The sequence below is a fragment of the Schistocerca gregaria genome, chromosome 7 (assembly GCF_023897955.1).
Source record: "Schistocerca gregaria isolate iqSchGreg1 chromosome 7, iqSchGreg1.2, whole genome shotgun sequence".
Classification (NCBI taxonomy): Eukaryota; Metazoa; Arthropoda; class Insecta; order Orthoptera; family Acrididae; genus Schistocerca; species Schistocerca gregaria.
Window position 1 is genome coordinate 222,868,825 of NC_064926.1, and position 24,565 is coordinate 222,893,389.

General features: G+C 38.7%; 1 protein-coding gene across 1 annotated transcript in view; it reads left to right on the forward strand.

The window, feature by feature from the left end:
• Nucleotides 1-24,565, forward strand: part of LOC126281447 (sodium channel protein para) — a 1,486,858-nt gene that overhangs the window by 1,138,454 nt on the left and 323,839 nt on the right. The window contains exons 22-25 of the mRNA XM_049980418.1: nucleotides 3,982-4,241; nucleotides 4,482-4,655; nucleotides 4,759-4,921; nucleotides 19,892-20,079. Coding sequence (XP_049836375.1) covers nucleotides 3,982-4,241; nucleotides 4,482-4,655; nucleotides 4,759-4,921; nucleotides 19,892-20,079 — 785 coding nt within the window. The remainder of the gene's footprint in view (nucleotides 1-3,981; nucleotides 4,242-4,481; nucleotides 4,656-4,758; nucleotides 4,922-19,891; nucleotides 20,080-24,565) is intronic.

Below are 24,565 nucleotides of genomic sequence, written 5' to 3' on the forward strand. Positions count from 1 at the left end.
TCTGCATACAACCACATGTGCAAGATGGAGCATTCTCAACCTCTGAATGCTTAGCTCGGGATGTCAGCTCTGTCACAATGCTGGTATCTCTCTTCATGTTCTTCTTCTTCTTAATTTGTTCAGTACCTTGTTTTTGCATTTCCTTCTCTTCTCTTTACTGCATTTGTTTTTCTTTCTGCTTCATGGCATCCTCATTCATTTTTACATTTTCCTCATGCAAGTCATTCCACTTTCTTGAGGTTAAAACAAATGGTCTCATTCCACTTGACAATTTCCTTTCCTTTTTGGCATTTCTGGCCACAGAAGCACTTCTTTTATACATTTGGTTGGAGTTTTAATTACAATAGGCGTATGCCTGTCTTCTGTGTCATCTCTTGCTTATGAATTCTCGCTAGCTTCCTTACTTGCAGCATGTTGTGGATTTGAAAAGTTCAGATTTTCATTGGAAAGGGACACATTGGCATCTGGCGTGATTTCAGCAGCTTCCTGTTCCTCTTTTTTGGCTTTCATTTTGATAACATTCCCATAGCCAATATAGAAGAAAGAAATTTTCTCCATGAGCATTTTTTATTATACTCTGTGTAGTCTTAAATTCAGTTATTTTCTCTTTATAGGTGAAAAATTTATGAAAATTTAATATGTCAAGTTTTCGAGACTTAATTTTTTAGCGCTGTCTTCAACATGATCAAAGCTCTGGAAACATGCCAAATATTTTTCAGTAAGAATTTTATAGCTTAGTGGGTATTTGGTATATATGAAATTCTTGCAGTTCATGCAGCAGAATATTTCTCTGCAAAGTAATGAAGTGGGAGAAGCTTTCAGTGTAGAGAGCACAATGCTGGGACACATTGCATTCAGATGGCAATATGACAAGATGAGGGGTGTGAAAAAACACATCTTTAGACAGTGTGGATAGTTTGCTCATGTTGAAGATGGCACTAAAAAACTAAGTTTCAAAAGCTTGTTGGATTAAATTTTCAGAAATTTTTCACCTATAAATTTATTTCAGTAATGCACTTGTGGCAACCAAATGGACCACTCTTCTGTCATCAGATTCATTTACACCGTACAGTCTGCTATCTTGAGATGTATTAATTTCTCCATCCAATAACTGGTAGAGTTCTATTGCTGATGTACTGGCATGAAGTTGATCTTCTCTTGAGTCAACACAGTTACTTTTAACTTCATAAATTCATACAGTTCCTTAACATTCATCATCCACATCCATAAGATTCACATTTGTGCATAGGTGTCTGCAAGAGGGTTGGAAGAGTTGGGGGGCAAGAAGGAATCAGTTACCCCTTCCTGGAAACTGTGTTAAACTTTAGCAGAGAATTCTCTCTAATTCTTAGCAAACATTGTCTGTGGTTACATTAAACTACAAATTTAAAATTGCATGCCATGGTGAGAAATACTTAAACTTTAGCAACAATTATACACCTTGCGTTTTCTTAATTGCCACTCTATTTACAGGAAATCCTGCCAATTCCTACATGTGGCTCTGGTTTCTTCATTGATTTGCAACCAAGATGGATACAAAATGTTTACAGAAATGTGTCAAAATAGTGTCTTAACACTTCTTCTGCCACTTTTTCATTCAGCCAATGTCAAGCTTCAGAAATGAACCGATCTAACACTTTGGTGCATGGATTCTGTAAGCCAATTCCCAGCATATAAACATGGGAGCAGTATAAGTGCTAGTCATTCCTTCTCAGTTCCCATAAGGATGTCTCCTCCTCCTGCTCATGCACCATGGAAGCACAGCAGTACTTTACACCATTTGTCTGTGGAAAAGAAAACCCATGATGGCTTGCTTATTTTGCATTCAATTTTACATGACAGAGCTGTTTTAACACACTCAGAAGGACACAGCCATGCTATGTTGTAGATGTGTACATTTATACTTAGTCCTAAGCAAATCAATAAAAAAAAGAAAATACAATTTTCTGCATTAGAAGGGGGGGGGGGGGGGGGGGGAGGAGATAAGAAATTTTGAGTCAAAGCAATGTGCTCTCCAGGACGGGGATCTTCTCAAAGTCTGTGGGTGCAACACAAGATCACATGCAGTCACAGAGCACTGAATTTTGCATACCAGTTAGCATGCTACACAGTAATGTGACAAACTGGAGAAACAAAAATAACGTTGTTGACTGCAGTCCTAGAATGCTAAAAGTTGATTCCATTTTCCAACTGAGGATTGTTTTGGGAGGTTTCCCATTTTTCATCTAGCTGTATGTTGGTCCTGTGCAATATTTTACCTACTATTCAACCTCCTAAGAAATGTAGCATTCAAAATGCATTTGTTCAACATAATTTATGCCAGTCAACATTAAAAAATACGAATCATGAAAATAATGCAAAAAAGCCATTAACATGAACTGCTGTTAAGTTTTACAAGCAAATAAAGTGTTATAGGTGGCATGGTCTGCAGCTGCATGTACGTACATACTCGCCAAGGCAGCATATGGTGCTTGATGTAGGGTACCTTGTAGCACTGTTAGTTAGTCCCTTTCATGTTCCACTTGCAAAAGGGTTGAGGGAAAACTGACTGTTTATATGCTTCTGTATGAACTGTAATATCTTTTATTGTGTCTTCATGGTCCATGCATGGGATGTGTTGGTGGCAGTAGAATTGTTCTGCAGAAGGACGCAAATGCTAGTTCTCTAAACTTTCTCAATAGTTTCTCATGAAAAGAATGTTGCCTTCCTTCCAGAGAGCCCCTTGTGTCTTGATGGAACCCACTGGCTATAAATTAAATCCACCAAAATTTCTCTGAATAATTTTTTTTTTCAAGAGGTATTATTAATCTTGTCATTTTTGTGGGTATTCAGCAGGACTTTCTCAACCATTCATACTTTTTTTTTCTTCTTTACTATTTCAGATTTTTAATTTTCAGTTTCAATCTAACATTATGAGAGTATGAATTAATTATTTTTGTGAATGTTTTGTAGTTTTAGTTCATAATTTGTTATATGCCCTCGATTTAATCAAATCAGGATGTAACTTCAAATCATTGAATCAAAAAAGTGTCATACATGTTCCAATTAATACCATAAAAAGTACTTTGCCTATGCTATTGAAATATGCTTGCCATTTAGGTATCAAAGTAATCTATCTTAAAAATACTGAGTAAATAATTATCTATCTTTTGAGAGACAGTAAGTTTTGTGTGATTTCTTGCAAATGTAGGTTTTGGGGCACAACATGTTTTCAGGCATAGAGAATCAGTTGTATCAAGACTGGCAGTTTGAATCTTGCTCCTTCTTGGAAAAATTTCTGCCGATACCTATGTGTTTGTGCATCTCACCTTGTAAAATTCAACAACACACATTCTGGTACTTACTACTTTTTCTTTCCTCCAATTTGCACAAGTATGTCACAGTTTCATGGGAGATTTTTTTTGGGGAAACAGTTTTTGGTTTATTGTATTAGCCTCCCATAATAGTACTGGCAAACAAGTAAATTATTAAAGCTCCTGTTCAGTTCTACTGGAGCATCTTTGGTAGTGCTCCTTACATACATTTCTGTGACTCCTGGCTTGGTCCAACCATTCAAGTTGACGCCACTTGGACAGCTTGCATGTGAGGAATATTAACTACCTATGATGAAGCCTTTAAATGAAGATCCTTGGAACAGTAAGTGGTGATGAAAGTACCTAGTTACCAGATGATACTCGGAAAAATGGTTTGATGTTTGCAAAGGACAAATATATGTATTGGAAATCATTGAAAGAAAATAAATTAAGCAGCATATCATAGCTGTCTAACTGTCATTTATAAATTTTTTTAGTATTGGATCCAGCATTTTCATGCTGTGCCTCATAGCTATATTTATTTACTTGTGTATGTACAGATGACATTATGAAAGAAATTTTGGTTTCCTTGTTACTTTCTGTCTTATCATTTGACTTTATTTTTTCATGTTGTTATGATACAAGAGACATTCTTGAAGTAATAATTTCCCTCTGATTTTTTTGTCAGCAGCTGATGATGATGATGATGAAGGTCCTACAGTGAAAGAAAAAATTCTTGCGTTCTGTATTCGTTGCATTGACATCTTCTGTGTATGGGACTGCTGTTGGTTGTGGTTAAAATTTCAAGAATATGTTGCACTCATAGTGTTTGATCCTTTTGTTGAACTCTTCATTACATTGTGCATCGTTGTCAACACACTTTTCATGGCTCTTGATCATCATGACATGAACAAGGACATGGAAAAAGCATTGAAAAGTGGAAATTATGTAAGTCTTAAGAGTATGATAATAATAATAATAATAATAATAATAATAATTATTATTATTATTATTATTATTATTATTATTATTAGCTAATTGATGTGACATATCTATATTGTTGACAAGAAAAATATATCTTACTTTGTACCACTAATTTGCTGCTATTTTTTGAAATTATTTTCATAGTAAAATTTCTGAATGATATGTTACTTGTTAAATATAATAACTTAAAATAAATTCTTGCAGTTCTTCACGGCAACTTTTGCAATTGAAGCAACTTTAAAACTAATTGCCATGAGTCCAAAATATTATTTTCAAGAAGGCTGGAATATTTTTGATTTTATTATTGTGGCTCTGTCTTTATTGGAACTGGGACTTGAAGGAGTTCAAGGCCTGTCAGTGCTCAGGTCATTTCGACTGGTGAGTAAATTGTATGAGATTTAGAATATTGACCACTTGCTAATAGCTGGATGTGTTCAATATCATTTTAAATCTGGAAGCTGAAATATTTATTTTGTTACAGCTCAGAGTTTTCAAGCTTGCAAAATCATGGCCAACTCTGAATTTGCTAATTTCTATAATGGGTAGAACTGTTGGTGCCTTAGGAAATTTGACCTTTGTGTTATGTATAATTATATTCATATTTGCTGTTATGGGTATGCAGTTATTTGGTAAGAACTATACAGGTATGTGAAATCATCTTTATTTTGTTGGTGCATAGATTTTATTCATAGACTATTAATTATTTGCATTGAGTACTAGATCATGTCATCATTTCTTTTTCTTGTTTATGTAAGTGTTATGTTAGAAATTTTACAAACTACTAGAAGAATTAAACAGAAATTAATAAAATGTCCAAGCTTAAACAAATGAATGATTTTTAACTAATAGAAGGACTAAAGGTTAATGTAGTTAAGGCACTGAACAATTGAGAGGAAAACAATGTGCTTAAAGTTATCACGAACATTTCTGACATTGTCCTTCTGCAGAGCTAACAGACTAAAATGGTATTAACCACATTTGTACCAAAAGATAGAAAACTACCTACATGTAGTGGTGGTCAGAATATCAGGGATTTAAGAAATTTTTATCACTGGTACTTAGCTACTTAATTAGTGGAAGATTTACTGCAGAACCAGCCCATGCACTATTGTCAAGGTTACATTTACAAATCACTTCATTTATTTATTTTTTTTGAAATGATTAGCAAATATAAAGAAAGATGCGCTGACTGTTACTTTCAGTAGGTAAACTGTTCAGTAAAGCTGATGAGGAAATTCATGAGCTGGAGAAACAAGGAGAAGGAGAAGAGAGAAGTTGAGTAAGAAGTAATCATTTGTATGCATCTTTATATCACTTGACCTCATGGGTCCTTGTTAAGGTGGCTTCTGAGTAGTATACATATTCCCCTATAATTTCTTTTCAGCAGCGACCTCTGATTCTCTTTCAGTCATAAGAAATGTTATATATAACTAATTACAAAATTTATTGCTTAACAGTGTTCTAGTCTTGATGTCAGTGCTCTGTTACGTACGTGAATGAGCTTTTCAAAACCTGTAGATGGAGGTAGTTTCAGACATCCAGTTATAATTCTACATGAATCGTTAAATGTAATATCAACCTGATGTATATGTGCTGACTGGTACCACACAGGACTGGCATACTCACCTGCTGAAAACACAAGAGCAGGGCTCTTGTACTCATTGTTCAAGGATGTGCACCTCAGTTAGCCCCTGTCAATTTGCAAAGAATGTTGTTTCGAATGGCAAGGTGGTCTGGTAGTGTATTCTGTGTCCTACAGTAAAGCTTAAGGTTGCACTGAAATATTCTAGGAAAACTAATGCTGCAGCTCACATCCACTTTAATTTTGAGTTTGGTTGTTTCATCCTTGTTTCTCAGTTGAAAAGTGGAACACATACATTTGGGAGGATTGTTATGAGTTGATTCTTTTTATTGCATTGAAATAGGGTAACAGAGTGGACATGTTCCACTTCTTTAAATTTTGCAGTCTGTACTGTCAGATGTGAGTAACCAGCACACACATATATAATTCTTTTTGTAAGGTTGATCTTTAGCAGAAATGTTCAAAAAAATTGATAACAGGATGCTGACCTGGAAAATACTATGCATTGTCTGTTTACTAAGGCCTACCAGAAAGCTATGTTGTTATTGTTGTGGTCTTCAGTCCTGAGACTGGTTTGATGCAGCTCTCCATGCTACTCTATACTGTGCAAGCTTCTTCATCTCCCAGAACCCACTGCAACCCACATCCTTCTGAATCTGCTTAGTGTAGTCATCTCTTGGTCTCCCTCTATGATTTTTACCCTCTACGCTGCCCTCCCATACTAAATTGGTGATCCCTTGATGCCTCACAAAACGTCCTACCAACCGATCCCTTCTTCTGGTCAAGTTGTGCCACAAACTTCTCTTCTCCCCAATCCTATTCAATACTTCCCCATTAGTTATGTGATCTACCAATCTAATCTTCAGCATTCTTCTGTAGCACCACATTTTGAAAGCTTCTATTCTCTTCTTGTCCAAAATATTTATTGTCCATGTTTCACTTCCATACATGCCTACACTCCATACAAATACTTTCTGAAAAGACTTCCTGACACTTAAATCTATACTCGATGTTAACAAATTTCTCTTCTTCAGAAACGCTTTCCTTGCCATTGCCAGTCTACATTTTATATCCTCTCTACTTCTACCATCATCAGTTATTTTTCTCCCCAAATAGCAAAATTCCTTTACTACTTTAAGTGTCTCATTTTCTAATCTAATTCCCTCAGCATCACCCAACTTAATTCGACTACATTCCATTATCCTTGTTTTGCTCTTGTTGATGTTCATCTTATATCCTCCTTTCAAGACACTATCCATTCCATTCAACTGCTCTTCCAAGTCTTTTGCTGTCTCTGACAGAATTATGATGGCATCGGCGAACCTCAAAGTTTTTATTTCTTCTCCATGGATTTTAATACCTACTCCAAATTTTTCTTTTGTTTCCTTTACTGCTTGCTCAATATACAGATTGAATAACATCGGGGAGAGACTACAACCCTGTCTCACTCCCATCCCAACCACTGCTTCCCTTTCATGTCCCTCGACTCTTATAACTGCCATCTGGTTTCTGTACAAACTTTAAATAGCCTTTCGCTCCCTATATTTTACCCCCGCCACCTTCAGAATTTGAAAGAGAGTATTCCAGTCAACATTATCAAAAGCTTTCTCTAAGTCTACAAACACTAGAAACATAGGTTTGCCCTTCCTTAATCTAGCTTCTAAGATAAGTCGTAGGGTCAGTATTGCCTCACGTGTTCCAACATTTCTACGGAATCCAAACTGATCTTCCCCGAGGTCAGCTTCTACTAGTTTTTCCATTTGTCTGTAAAAAATTTGCGTTAGTATTTTGCAGCTGTGACTTATTAAACTGATAGTTCGGTAATTTTCACATCTGTCAACACCTGCTTTCTTTGGGATTGGAATTATTATATTCTTCTTGAAGTCTGAGGGTATTTTGCCTGTCTCATACATTTTGCTCACCAGATGGAAGAGTTTTGTCAGGACTGGCTCTCCCAAGGCCGTCAGTAGTTCCAATGGAATGTTGTCTACTCTGGGGGCCTTGTTTCTACTCGGGTCTTTCAGTGCTCTGTCAAACTCTACACGCAGTATCGTATCTCCCATTTTGTCTTCATCTACATCCTCTTCTATTCCCATAATATTGTTCTCAAGTACATCGCCCTTGTATAGACCCTCTATATACTCCTTCCACCTTTCTGCTTTCCCTTCTTTGCTTAGAACTGGGTTTCCAGCTGAGCTCTTGATGTTCATACAAGTTGTTCTCTTATCTCCAAAGGTCTCTTTAATTTCCCTGTAGGCAGTATCTATCTTACCCCTACAGAGATAAGCCTCTACGTCCTTACATTTGTCCTCTAGCCATCCCTGCTTAGCCATTTTGCACTTCCTGTCGATCTCATTTTTGAGACGTCTGTATTCCTTTTGGCCTGCTTCATTTACTGCATTTTTATATTTTCTCCTTTCATGAATTAAATTCAATATTTCTTCTGTTACCCAAGGATTTCTACTAGCCCTCATCTTTTTACCTACTTGATCCTCTGCTGCCTTCACTACTTCATCTCTCAAAGCTACCCATTCTTCTTCTACTGTATTTCTTTCCCCCATTCCTGCCAATTGCTCCCTTATGCTCTCCCTGAAACTCTGTACAGCCTCTGGTTCTTTTAGTTTATCCATGTCCCATCTCCTTAAATTCCCACCTTTTTGCAGTTTCTTCAGTTTTAATCTACAGGTCATAACCAATAGATTGTGGTCAGAGTCCACATCTGCCCCTGGAAATGTCTTACAATTTAAAACCTGGTTCCTAAATCTCTGTCTTACCATTATATAATCTGTCTGATAGCTTTTAGTATCTCCAGGATTCTTCCATGTGTACAGCCTTCTTTTATGATTCTTGAACCAAGTGTTAGCTATGATTAAGTTGTGCTCTGTGCAAAATTCTACCAGGCAGCTTCCTCTTTCATTTCTTTGCCCCAGTCCATATTCACCTAGTACGTTTCCTTCTCTCCCTTTTCCTACTGACGAATTCCAGTCACCCATGACTATTAAATTTTCATCTCCCTTCACTATCTGAATAATTTCTTTTATTTGATCATACATTTCTTCAATTTCTTCATCATCTGCAGAGCTAGTTGGCATATAAACTTGTACTACTGTAGTAGGTGTGGGCTTCGTATCTATCTTGCCCACAATAATGTGTTCACTATGCTGTTTGTAGTAGCTTACCCGCATTCCAATTTTCCTATTCATTATTAAACCTACTCCTGCGTTACCCCTATTTGATTTTGTGTTTATAACCCTGTAGTCACCTGACCAGAAGTCTTGTTCCTCCTGCCACTGAACTTCACTAATTCCCACTATATCTAACTTTAACCTATCCATTTCCCTTTTTAAATTTTCTAACCTACCTGCCCGGTTAAGGGATCTGACATTCCACGCTCCGATCCGTAGAATGCCAATTTTCTTTCTCCTGATAACGACATCCTCGTGAGTAGTCCCCGCCAAAGCTATAACCAACAGTAATTTTATAAAATTTGCAGAGCAGAGTCTGATGGTGTGATTTGTTGTATGTAGATGATAAATCAATGAAAAAGACTCCTACCATATTTTTGCTATCAATTTGAGCTTTGAAGTGCTGGATCAAACTCTGTGTTTGTGATGTATAGCACTTTCCTGACCTTAATTCGGTCTGATGTGGTATGAGAAGTGTATAAATTTTAGAAGCCGTCCCAGCACATACCATCCTCTCTTACAATTTATACAGGTGACAAAGCAATGAAATTGGTCTGCAGCTCTTGAGATCACTTTTGCTTATCTTTGATTTTTAGAAAGACAGTAATTTTCATATGTAACTTTATTGTGTTGTATCATTATTAGTCATCAGGCATTTGCTACTGACCAACAAAACATTTCAGTCAAATGACTGAAAGCATCAGAGGCACCATCAATAGTTGTTGGTTGGGTACCCAAACATAAGGAAAACAATGTAAAACATATATTTTGATTTGATGTTTGGTTTGACATTTAAATTGATAGGGAACATTGACTGATTGGTACACTGAAGTTTAGTGTACGAATGAGCAACTTGACTGTCAGTGACTATGTGACACTGTTCATTTCAAGTTGTTGATTATGTTGTGACTTTTGGACTAACAAATGTAGCACTTTCATATTGTCCATGGGACCTTGTTACAATTCCAGGAGCTATTAATCACTTCTGGGAGCACTGTAGATAGTCAGTGGTAATCCACTGCCCAGAGATCTTTTCACGTAAATGGTTGATGATGCGTTTTTACCCATGGGTAGCTATTAAACGTAGTACTATAGAGTTCAAGCAAGATAACGTGGCCCCTGCACAGAAACACATTCTTGTTCTGATTGCTAGATGAGTTTATCCCTCAGAGGGGCAGACACTCAGTTTGCTGATGGCCCATTATGTACAAAACATTCTCTGCCTGCTTAGGCATAGGCAGAGTTAATCCGCAAGAATGGAGGCTTACAAATGCTGGATGCTCTGCAATCTTTCTCATATGAATTTAAAGAAACCAGTCAATAAAAAAAACAAATAAATAGAAATTTATTCTTTCAGATCTCATAGCTTTATTTGTCTGCTTCGTCTGTCATTTCATTACTCATCATAGTTATTGTGATATTTCACAATTAAATAAACTATTGTATGGAATTTGAATAGTTTGTAATGAAAAATTGAGATTGCTATGAGTTTGTGTTTTGTGCATGTTAAGTCATATTTTGTAAATAAAATAGAAAGAAACTTCCACATGGGAAAAATATATTCAAAAACAAAGATTCCAAGACTTACCAAGCGGGAAAGCGCCGGCAGACAGGCACAATGAACAAAACACACACACACAATTACTAGCTTTCGCAACCGATGGTTGCTTCTTCAGGAAGGAGAGGGAAAGGCGAAAGGATGTGGGTTTTAAGGGAGAGGGTTAGGAGTCATTCCAATCCCGGGAGCGGAAAGACTTCCCTTAGGGGGAAAAAAAGGACAGGTGTACACTCGCACACACACACACACACACACATACACACACACACACACACACACACATCCATCCGCACGTACACAGACACAAGCAGACATATTTTCTTGGTAAGTCTTGGAATCTTTGTTTTTGAATATAGTAAGTCATATTTTGCTGTGTGTGAAATGTAGGTAACATATTGAATTTTTCTTTAAACTTGAGATGAGATCTATATCTATCTCAAATCTTGAGGAAATGGATTGTATGTAATGGACTCACTTCTGCCCACATATACATGAAATTGAGTGAAGTGAAATATTAGTAACATCCCTCATATCTCATAAAATGGCTTGAGGCACCAAAACTAGTTTCTGGCAAATGATAGCATACGAAGCAGTGACTATTTTCCTATGTATCTATTAATATATAAAAGGAACTACAGATTTTTTCAAAGAAAATAGTAATTATTTTAAGGGCCACTGACAGCTGGTGAAATGAGAATTAGTTTGGGTTTGCAACAACATAAGTGAAGAAATTATACTTTTATGTTTATACTAGGAATGACCTTTTTCATAACCTATTGACCTGATTTGTCCTGAAATATTCGTTTAATACCAGGCATGTCAGGATTCTGCCTTAATTGCAACCCCATTAGCATATTAGTTAGGTGAAAAATTGTGTAAACCCCACTTTATTTTGGTAGAAGAAGCTAATTTTAACATGGCAAGAAGAAAAAGAAGCGAAGGTTCACAATTCAGGCAAAAATGAATTGCTCCTTCTGTTGCAGTTTCACCATAATCCTGTAACTCATTGTGTTTACAGTAATAAACAGTTAACTTGTCGAATTAGAGGTTGTACTGACATGACCTCTTAATATGATCATTTGAAAACTCACTAGCTGTAGCTTAGAAATTCTGTGAGAAAGGCATTTGTATGAAAGCTTCAGCTGTAGAATTACACCATCCCACTATGCTGTTCTGTCACTAGGGAACTCCCACCATTACCATCTTCCCCATCCTTTTTACACCATCTGTGCAGTGAGGCACCAAGTAATTTTGTAGGTGCACTCTACTATCAGGGTTTAATATGATTTGGTGAACATGAATAGACCCTGAACTCTGGGAAACTGATTGTGTATATTATATCATGATAATTCACTGGTTCATACATCAGTTTTGTTTTTTTGTGTGAAACATCATACCATGGGTTACACCCCACCCACACTTTCTTCTGACTTGGCCCCAAAATGTATCTCTGTGAGCTACAAACTAACAACCATAATGAAAGGACACTGTTTTCAAAGTTTAGAAAAGGTGCAATGAAGTTTTGGGGGAGAATTTGACATCATTTTAAAGAATGTATTCCTGCAATTGCAGAAGGTTTTAAACCATTGTGATCAACTTTTGAATCATTCAAAAATGCAGTTGAAAACAGAAATGTGTACTCATCTTAAGTAATAGATGTTAATCATCAATCTTAAAATGTAACTCTACATGTTATTGTCTTGGTGTTTAAATGAATGATGCAGATTTTGAAGTCTATCATAAACACATATGTTGATCCTTATTACCTAATTGATGTATTAGATGGAGGCAGCTGAAGAATTGTCATACCTGTGCAGAAGTAATTTTTTTAAAACTCTTTCACGCACCCATGCCACATAAATTTTACAGAATTCTGGGATAGAAATGCATTTTAAAGTGTCATATTCTAATTCTCATTTATATTCCTAGTCACTGATCAGTGACACTACTATGAAATGAGTTGCTATCTTCACTCCTTCCACTGTTTGTACAGTTTTTAATTTGCAAGATAAATCACCAGAAAAATAAGAAAAGATATTAATTGAGATGAAATTTGGATGCAGTATCTATAAGTGAAGAACTTGGCTCAGAAAAGGAGACATAATTCATTCAAATACAAATCAGTAAAGTGCTTGGAGAGGAAATTCAGATTAGTTTGCAACTACTAATTGTTACAAATTTAATCAGTGGAAACTGGAAGTTCTGTGGATGTATCTGAGGCCAGGGGAGGAAAACCGCATGAAAGTGACAGAGAAGTATTTAACTCTTAATTGTTGGACTGTATGTTAACACCCACCATGAGTGACATGCACAGATAATATCATTAAGAAAGTGAGAGAAGATGACATCTTTTTTATAGGTCTACTTTCTTATAATCTGCACAACTCCCCCTGGAGGACACAGCCACAACCTGAATTATCCTCCAGTGGCAGGATGCAACATTTCTAGTGATTTATAATATGCTTGTACTCCACCATTAACATCTACTGTGCATAACTTATCACCATAGGTCATCTTAAAATATCTAATGGTGACGTTACTGTACCCACGCAAGTATCTATTCCCAGTGGTTGTAGTGAGGATATCTGCCCCAGAGCCAGAACATGGTTCTGGATTGTATGACTGCTTACAAGTCATTGTTTTCTAACATTGAAGTGGTACTTGATTTTCTGTACTGGGCGTTATCTACTAAATAATAAAATCTGTAAAATAATGGAAAGGCAACCACTTACCTATAATGGACTGATGTGTGGCACACAGGAACACAGAACAGAAAACAGTATTCATAGTACCTTTCAACCACTTGCTCTCTCTTTAATAAACACACACACACACACACATATTAGAAAGAAACTTCCACATGGGAAAAATATATTAAAAATATTTTAAAAAACAAAGATTCCAAGACTTACTAAGCGGGAAAGCGCCGGCAGATAGGCACATGAACAAAACACACAGACACACATGTACAAACGAAAAGAGAAAGTAAGACGATAGAGAAGATTTTGAAATGCAACAGAGACAATAACAAACGTAATTGTTGGGTTCAAATTAATGATGATGTAAATAAAATAGAAAGAAACTTCCACATGGGAAAAATATATTAAAAACAAAGATTCCAAGACTTACCAAGCGGGAAAGCGCCAGCAGACAGGCACATGAACAAAACACACAAACAGAATTACTAGCTTTTGCAACCGATGGTTGCTTCTTCAGGAAGGAGAGGGAAAGACGAAAGGATGTGGGTTTTAAGGGAGAGGGTAAGGAGTCATTCCAATCCCGGGAGCGGAAAGACTTCCCTTAGGGGAAAAAAAGGACAGGTGTACACTCGCACACTCACACACACACACACACATATCCATCCGCACATACACAGACACAAGCAGACATATTTAAAGGCAAAGAATAAGGACAGAGATTTCAGTCGAGGTGGAAGTACAGAGGCAAAGAAGTTGTTGAAAGACAGGTGAGGTATGAGCAGCGGCAACTTGAAATTAGCGAAGGTTGAGGCCTGGCGGATATCGAGAAGAGAGGATATACTGAAGGGCAAGTTCCCATCTCCAGAGTTCGGATAGGTTGGTGTTGGTGGGAAGTATCCAGATAAATCGGACGGTGTAACACTGTGCCAAGATGTGCTGGCCGTGCATCAAGGCATGTTTAGCCACAGGGTGATCCTCATTACCAACAAACACTGTCTGCCTGTATCCATTCATGCGAATGGACAGTTTGTTGCTGGTCATTCCCACATAGAAAGCGTCACAGTGCAGGCATGTCAGTTGGTAAATCACGTGGGTGCTTTCACACGTGGCTCTCCCTTTGATCGTGTACACCTTCCGGGTTACAGGACTGGAGTAGGTGGTGGTGGGAGGGTGCATAGGACAGGTTTTACACCGGGGGGCGGTTGCAAGGGTAGGAGCCAGAGGGTAGGGAAGGTGGTTTGAGGATTTCATAGGGATGAACCAAGAGGTTACGAAGGTTAGGTGGATGGCGGAAAGGCACTCTTGGTTGAGTGGGGAGGATTTCATGAAGTTTGGATCTCATTTCGGGGCAGGATTTTAGGAAGTCGTATCCCTGCTGGAGAGCCACATTCAAGGTCTGATCCAGTCCCAGGAAGTATTCAGTCACAAGTGGAGCACTTTTGGGGTTCTTCTGTGAGAGGTTCTGGGTTTGAGGGGATGAGGAAGTGGCTCTGGTTATCTGCTTCTGTACCAGGTTGGGAGGGTAGTTGCGGGATGCGAAAGCTGTTTTCAGGTTGTTGGTGTAATGGTCGAGGGATTCAGGACTGGAACAGGTTCGTTTGCCATGAAGGCCTAGGCTGTAGGGAAGGGACCGTTTGATATGGAATGGGTGGCAGCTGTCATAATGGAGGTACTGTTGCTTGTTGGTGGGTTTGATGTGGACGGATGTGTGAAGCTGGCCATTGGACAGATGGAGGTCAACGTCTAGGAAAGTGGCATGGGATTTGGAGTAGGACCAGGTGAATCTGATGGAACCAAAGGAGTTGAGGTTGGAGAGGAAATTCTGGAGTTGTTCTTCACTGTGAGTCCAGATCATGAAGATGTCATCAATAAATCTGTACCAAACTTTGGGTTGGCAGGCTTGGGTAACCAAGAAGGCTTCCTCTAAGCGACCCATAAATTGGTTGGCATACGAGGGGGCCATCCTGGAACCCATGGCTGTTCCATTTAATTGTTAGTATGTCTGGCCTTCAAAAGTGAAGAAGTTGTGGGTCAGGATGAAGCTGGCTAAGGTGATGAGGAAAGAGGTTTTAGGTAAGGTGGCAGGTGATCGGCGTGAAAGGAAGTGCTCCATTGCAGCGAGGCCCTGGACGTGCGGGATATTCGTGTATAGGGAAGTGGCATCAATGGTTACAAGGATGGTTTCCGGGGGTAACAGACTGGGTACGGATTCCAGGCGTTCGAGAAAGTGGTTGGTGTCGTTGATGAAGGATGGGAGACTGCATGTAATGGGTTGAAGGTGTTGATCTACGTAGGCAGAGATACGTTCTGTGGGGGCTTGGTAACCAGCTACAATGGGGCGGCCAGGATGTTTGGGTTTGTGAATTGTAGGAAGTAGGTAGAAGGTAGGAGTGCGAGGTGTCGGTTGGGTCAGGAGTTTGACGGAGTCAGGTGAAAGGTTTTGTAGGGGGCCTAAGGTTCTGAGGATTCCTTGAAGCTCCGCCTGGACATCAGGAATGGGATTACCTTGGCAAACTTTGTATGTAGAGTTGTCTGAAAGCTGACGCAGTCCCTCAGCCACATACTCCCGACGATCAAGTACCACGGTCGTGGAACCCTTGTCAGCCGGAAGAATGACGATGGATCGGTCAGCTTTCAGATCACGGATAGCCTGGGCTTCGGCTGTGGTGATGTTGGGAGTAGGATTAAGGTTTTTCAAGAAGGATTGAGAGGCAAGGCTGGAAGTGAGAAATTCCTGGAAGGTTTGGAGAGGGTGATTTTGAGGAAGAGGAGGTGGGTCCCGCTGTAATGGAGGACAGAACTGTTGCAGGCAGGGTTCAATTTGGATAGTGTCTTGGGGAGTTGGATCATTAGGAGTGGGATCAGGATTATTTTTCTTTGTGGCAAAGTGATATTTACAGCAGAGACTACGAGTGTAGGACAGTAAATCTTTGACAAGGGCAGTTTGGTTGAATCTGGGAGTGGGGCTGAAGGTGAGGCCTTTGGATAGGACAGAGGTTTCGGATTAGGAGAGGGGTTTGGAGGAAAGGTTAACTACTGAATTGGGGTGTTGTGGTTCCAGATTGTGTTGACTAGAATTTTGAGGTGTTGGGGGGAGTGGAGCTGGAAGTGGGAGATTGAGTAGATGGGAGAGACTGGGTCTGTGTGCAATGAGAGGAGGTTGAGGTTTGTTGGAAAGGTTGTGGAGGGTGAGTGAGTTGCCTTTCCGGAGGTGGGAAACCAGGAGATTGGATAGTTTTTTGAGGTGGAGGGTGGCATGTTGTTCTAATTTGCGGTTGGCCTGTAGGAGGATGCTATGTACAGCAGGTGTGGAGGTGGGAGAGGAAAGATTGAGGACTTTGATTTGGGATAGGAGTTGACAGGTGTGTTCATTGGCCGAGTCGATGTATAGTTGAAGGATTAGGCGGGTGAGGGCTATGGATTGTGCTGTTTGGAACTGGTATAAGGACTGATGGAAAGAAGGTTTGCAGCCAGAGATGGGAACTTTAAGTGTGAGGCCTTTGGGAGTAATGCCAAATGTCAGACAAGCCTGAGTAAATAAAATATGGGAGTGTAATCTGGCTAGCCAGATGAAATCCTCCCCACTTCACCAAGAGTGTCTTTCCGCCGTCCACCTAACCTTCTTAACATCTTGGTTCATCACTATGTAATCCCCAAACCACCTTCCCTACCCTCTGGCTCCTACCCTTGCAACTGCCCCCGGTGTAAAACCTGTCCTATGCACCCTCCCACCACCACCTACTCCAGTCCTGTAACCCGGAAGGTGTACACGATCAAAGGGAGAGCCACGTGTGAAAGCACCCACGTGATTTACCAACTGACCTGCCTGCACTGTGACGCTTTCTATGTGGGAATGACCAGCAACAAACTGTCCATTCGCATGAATGGACACAGGCAGACAGTGTTTGTTGGTAATGAGGATCACCCTGTGGCTAAACATGCCTTGATGCACGGCCAGCACATCTTGGCACAGTGTTACACCGTCCGAGTTATCTGGATACTTCCCACCAACACCAACCTATCCGAATTCCGGAGATGGGAACTCGCCCTTCAGTATATCCTCTCTTCTCGATATCCGCCAGGCCTCAACCTTCGCTAATTTCAAGTTGCCGCTGCTCATACCTCACCTGTCTTTAAACAACTTCTTTGCCTCTGTACTTCCGCATCGACTGAAATCTCTGTCCTTACTCTTTGCCTTTAAATATGTCTGCTTGTGTCTGTGTATGTGCGGATGGATATGTGTGTGTGTGTGAGTGTGTGAGTGTACACCTGTCCTTTTTTTCCCCTAAGGGAAGTCTTTCCGCTCCCGGGATTGGAATGACTCCTTACCCTCTCCCTTAAAACCCACATCCTTTCGTCTTTCCCTCTCCTTCCTGAAGAAGCAACCATCGGTTGCGAAAGCTAGTAATTCTGTTTGTGTGTTTTGTTCATGTGCCTGTCTGCTGGCGCTTTCCCACTTGGTAAGTCATATATATATATATATATATATATATATATATATATATATATATATATATATATATATATATATATATATATATACTAAAAACAAAGATTCCAAGACTTGCCAAGCGGGAAAGCGCCGGCAGACAGGCACATGAACAAAACACACAAACACACACACAGAATTACTAGCTTTCGCAACCGATGGTTGCTTCTTCAGGAAGGAGAGGGAAAGACGAAAGGATGTGGGTTTTAAGGGAGAGGGTAAGGAGTCATTCCAATCCCGGGAGCGGAAAGACTTCCCTTAGGGGAAAAAAAGGACAGGTGTACACTCGCACACACATACACACACATATATCCATCCGCACATACACAGACACAAGCCATATATATATATATATATATATATATATATATATATATATATATATATATAAAACAGAAAGAAACTTCCACATGGGAAAAATATATTAAAAATAAAGATTCCAAGACTTACCAAGCGGGAAAGCGCCGGCAGACAGGCACATGAACAAAACACACAAACACACACACAGAATTACAAGCTTTCGCAACTGGCAGTTGCTTCGTCAGGAAGGAAGGAAGGAGAGGGAAAAATGAAAGGGTGTGGGTTTTAAGGGAGAGGGTAAGGAGTCATTCCAATCCCGGGAGCGGAAAGACTTCCCTTAGGGGAAAAAAAGGACAGGTGTACACACACACACACACACACACACACACACACACACACACACACACATATCCATCCGCACATACACAGACACAAGCAGATATATATATATATATATATTAAAAACAAAGATTCCAAGACTTACCAAGCGGGAAAGCGCCGGCAGACAGGCACATGAACAAAACACACAAACACACACACAGAATTGCTAGCTTTCACAACCGATGGTTGCTTCTTCAGGAAGGAGAGGGAAAGACGAAAGGATGTAGGTTTTAAGGGAGAGGGTAAGGAGTCATTCCAATCCCGGGAGCGGTAAGACTTCCCTTAGGGGAAAAAAAGGACAGATGTACACTCGCGCACACACACACACACACATATCCATCCCATGGATATATATATATATATATATATATATATATATATATATATATATATATATATATACTGTCCCGCTGTCTCTGTGTGGTTGTGTATGTGAATGTGTGTACTTGTAATAGAGAAAGAGCATGAGGTCAAAAGCTAGTGTGAATACTATTTTCTGTTATTGTTTATATTTGCCATGCACTAGTCTGCTGTAAGTGTCTGCTTATGATTCCTTTATTTTACATATCTTCCCATCCAGTATAAAACTCTGTGATAGTTGATAGCAGTGTTTCGCAAATAATTAGTTGTCAGCGGTAATTGAATTTTTCAGTGCTGCAGATTTTTGCATCTGAGAGGCACTTACATGATGTATCCTTAATATAGTTGCACATGGGGAACTCTGTTCCTATGTGACCTTGCAGATGCAGTACACCATGTGATGGGCACCCATTGATGTTATGTGTCCCTATGTATCCTGCGATAACAGCCAGTAGTGCATGAAAGTAGATACCATTCCCCTATGACTAATATTCTATTACAACTCACAGACTGTTGGAATATTTGACTTATAAGAAAGCAAGTGACTTAATGCTTTCAAATTCAAAGTTTATGATAGTTTTGGGCCATAAGTTTTGATGTTTCATTTTGATAATGTCAAGTTATTTTGATGGTGAGAATTTTGCAAAATACTTTATGAATTTCTAGCTGGACATTTTACTACTGACATTCTCTCTCTCTCTCTCTCTCTCTCTCTCTCTCTCTCTCTCTCTCTCTCTCTCTCTCTTTCTTCCCTGCCTCTTCCATCCCTCTCCCAGTGCCGATGCATTTGTGTACCGAATTCAACTTCTGTTTGAGCTTACTTTCATTGTCGTAGTGTGATGGAAGATACTAGAGTAATAGATTATTTTTGATTATGTTAGAAACTTCTTGTGATTCCCATCTTTTTATACTATGTTCATTAAGTGGAACAATGAGGTCAAACTGCACGAGGGTTTTGTAAATCAGCATGTCTTTTCTCATTTTACATAAATTTTCTGTATTTAGACATGTTTCACATTGTTTTATTACAATTCTTGACTTATGTCTAATGTTTCAACAGATTATGTGGAAAGATTTCCAGACCAGGATTTACCCAGATGGAACTTCACAGACTTCATGCATTCCTTCATGATTGTATTTCGTGTACTGTGTGGAGAATGGATAGAATCCATGTGGGATTGTATGCTTGTTGGAGACTGGTCATGTATACCCTTCTTTTTGGCAACAGTTGTAATTGGAAACTTAGTTGTAAGTTGATATGAAATCACTCCCTAATTTAGAGATTGGTAATGTAGATGACACAACAGTCTTCTAATCAGTATTTATTTAATGTTACAAATAACAGTAGCCAGTAAGTACTATATATAAAAAGTAACAAAAACAGCTTATGAATTATTGATACCTTCTGAATTATTGCAAGAAGATAACAGTAAAATGTTACCAGGCACACAATAAAAAAGTTACTGAAGTATTTCTTCTTCTTAGTATTTTTTTTAAACATCTTTAGTAATAACAGATCAAGCAACTACTTAATAAACACAAAATTATTAGTATTAGTCATTTATTTATCTAAGGACTATTTTACAGTAGTAAATGATATTTCATTTTAATATGAGAAAATATACAAGTCATATATATGTGTGTAATAAGAACAGGACAGGCTATGTTGAAAGTATTATCGCAGCATTTTCTTGAAATGATTTAGGAAGATCACAGAAAACTTAAATCAGGGGTGTTGAAAACAACCTGAGCCTCTCACTATCATCAGTGTCCAAAGAAATGCATTACCTCATTCAGTTATCCCTAATGTACAGTTCTGTTATGTTTCATACATAATTGGGATAAGGTAGCCTAACCCTTGACCAGCCACGCCATTTCTCATAATATGAGTGGGCACGCTGGGTACTTTGTACCCATGTAAAGAACAGCTGCCTTTTTACCAAGGTAAACATGTGTTAAACAATGGTCAAATAGACTTTGATTCTATGAGCTAAATCACTGTTAAAATAAACAATAATAAAATAACCTTTCATAACATCACTCCGTTGCTACACACAAGTGATAGTAATGATCCACTCAAAGTTTTAAACAGTGCAGTTGCATCAGATCCCTGCCAACCATTTATTGGATTACTAATTATCTCGTAAATAACTGCCTGATTGTCGGATTGTATGGCTACTTCAGAATGTAGGTAATTTTCTCCCATGCATCATAAATTCTTTTCTCACCCACCTCACTGTTTATTTTTATTACTACTGCTCATATGTATGTATGACAATACAACTTATCACTTTTATAGCTGAAGTAGTAATGATAGAATAGGCACACACTCAGAATTGTAAAACAACAGTGGAATGTTATCAGACAATTTTGTTTATGATTGGAGCCCTTTATACACAGGCACACTCACTCGAGGGTTAATAACATGAAAAATTATTATACGATGGTGATTAGTATCTCAGCACTTATCACTGTACACACTACATGCACTTCATATGGCTTTAGGATCATTACCATGCTTCCACGCCTCTGTTTCATCCTCATGTGTCCCCCTTCTTCTTGTTTCAAAATCTGAGTTGGCATTCCCTCATGATACATCATATGCTGAACACAGAAAAAGGTAAGACTTTAGTATCAATCTACCAATCTTGGGTGACGATTTTGCTGTAAAATGCATTTTGTTGTTCCTACATATTATCATGTGTGAGAGGTGTTCTAGTTTTCACTTTTCAAATCATTTTTAGTTGTGTAGTAGGCATTATTTAAGAGGTACTCTTTGACACCTTTTTAAATGAATGTTTTGTAGTTATCTATTTCAACTCCTTCAGCAAATATTATACAATTTAATCCCTAATACAAATTGGTGCTTGTAATTTTGTATTTGTTTTTCCTTGAAAATGTAGGTCCACACTGGTTTTTGTTCCATGGCGATGTTTAGAACTAATTGTGACACACTAATATTTTTCCTGGTGTGCACAATAGATTGATAGATGAACTTACTTCTTGCAATTAAGGATACCCAATTTTCAAAAATATTTCTGTGTAACGAACACAACTACTGCTTTTTGTTGTTCTTATGTCCATTTTCTGCAACTTGAAATTTTGACCATGTCTTGTGCATTTGTACACCAGAAAAATGGTCCATACATAAGAGTTGAGAATTGTGGCTGTTACACACTGTTGATAGGACTTTCCTCTTTGCCAGTATCATTGTGTGTACATTCTTTGTCAGTTAAGAATCATATTCATCCCCCAAAACACTATGTTTGCTCCTTAATCTAAACATAATCATTTATGTTTGCTGTGACCAAGTTGTTATTCCTCTTTAAACTGAAATTTGTATTATGTGTTTTCTTCACGTTCAAGGTTAATCTTTACCCAACAGAAGAAGGGAAATAATCTACACAAATTTTAATTTGTGTATGACAAACTTCATCTTGACAGTATTCTATAGCAGGCTAGGGGTGGGGAAAGGTACAGTACTGCTTGTGGGAGCATGCAGGGACGGGATGGGACAGGATAGGGTTGCTAGATGCTGCTTGGGAGGTTTGAGGGAAAGGGGGAGTTGGAAAGGAGGGAAATAGAGGAGGGGGAAAAGATTTGTGGGGGTAATGGTGAAATAAAAGACTATCTAGTGCTGGAATCAGAGCAGAGAAGGGTTGGGTGATGGACAGAGATGAATGTAGGTTGAGACCAGGAGAGTTATTGGAGCCTAATATATATTTCAGTAAGAGTTCCCATCTATGCAGTTCAGAAAAGTTGGTGTTAGAAAAGATCCAGATGGCACAGGCTGTGAAGCAGTTATTGATGTGAACCATGTTGTGTTGGGCAGCATGTTCACAAAAGTTGTTGTCCAGGTGTCTCTTGGCCACAGTTTGTTGGTGGCGATTCATGCTGACAGATGGCTTGTTGGTTGTCCTGTCTGTGTAAAATGTAGCACAGTGGTTGCAGCTTAGCTTTATGTTACATGACTGCTTTCACAGCTAGTCCTACCTGTAATGGGATAGGTGATGTCTGTGACTAGATTTGAGTAGTTGGTGGTGTGATGATGTATGGGACATATCTTGCATCTAGATCTGTGGCAGGGATATGAGATATGAGGCAAGGGGTTGGGAGAAGGGGTGGAGTACGGATGGACAAGGATATTGCTTAGGTCCAGTGGGTGGTGGAATAACACTGTGGGAGGAGTGGGAAGGATGGTGGATAGGATATTCCTCTTTTCAGGGTACAACAAGAGGTAGTCAAACCCTGACAGTGACTGATTCAGTTGCTCCAGTTCTGGGTGATACTGAGCTATGAGGGAAGTGGGAGATGGTAGGTGACTGGAAGGATGAGGCATAGGATATCTGTTTCTATATAGAAAGTTTGAATAAAACCCCTTGAAACACAACTTTTTTGGCTTTTTTTTAAAAGTACATGGTGCATTTTGGACCCTCTGGATCCATCTTCATGTGCAAATCATCTGATATGTAATTTACATTCACTCGTGAGTGAAGTAAAATGTATTCTGCTGAAATGTTTGAGTTCAGCTACTTATGCTATTAGGGTCATTGCAAATTTTGGCAATAAACATCTCAGTAAATTAGTTTACCACACCTGTTTTCATTCTCTGCTTTCATATGGCATCATATTCTGCGGTAACTCATCATTGAGTAAAAGAGTGTTCATTGCGCAAAAGCGTGTAACCAGAATAATTGCTGGAGCTCATCCAAGATCACCCTGCAGACACTTATTTAAAGAGCTAGGGATCTCTGCTGTAGCTTCACAATGTATATATTCGCTTATGAAATTTGTTATTAACAATCGAAACAAATTGAAAAGTAATAGCAGTGTACATGGCTACAGCACTAGGAGAAAGGATGATCTTCACTACTCGAGATTAAATTTAACTTTGGCTCAGAAGGGGATAAATTATGCTGCCACAAAAGTCTTTGGTCACTTACCTAATAGCATCAAAAGTCTGACAGATAGACATATAGCATTTAAAAGGAAATTAAAAGAATTTCTGAATGGCAACTCCTTCTACTCATTAGATGAATTTTGAATTTTTGGATATACTAAGTGGGCAATTTCCTCACAAAAAAAAGTGTCATGTAATATTTTGTGTAATGTAATATCTTGTATAGAAACCTTTTATTAACCTGACATGTTCCACATCATTATGAAGTGTCATATTCATGATCTCTGGAACAAGTACTAATCTAATCTTATCTAATCAAATTTTTATGAATTAGATGTTAGGTATGCTGAAGATTAGATGGGTAGATCACATAACTAATGAGGAGGCATTGAATATAATTGGAGAGAAGAGGAGCTTGTGGCTGAACTTGACTAGAAGAAGGGATCGGTTGGTAGGACATGTTCTGAGACATCGAGGGATCACCAGTTTAGTATTAGAGGGCAGCGTGGAGGGTAAAAATCATAGAGGAAGACCAAGAGATGAATACACTAAGCAGATTCAGAAGGATGTAGGCTGCAGTAGGTACTGGGAGATGAAGAAGCTTGCACAGGATGGAGTATCATGGAGAGCTGCATAAAACTTGTCTCAGGACTGAAGACCACCACAACAACAACAGCTGTTAGGTGTCATATTTCGTGAATCAAGTGTGAGTGTCTCTGTACAAGTTTGGAAAGGTAATTCTGCCTATGCAGGCTTCAGTGAAACCCTTGGTACATTTGGAGAGGGACACCTCATCACCACAGATGTGGCAGCCATGGGAGGCTAGGCTGTATG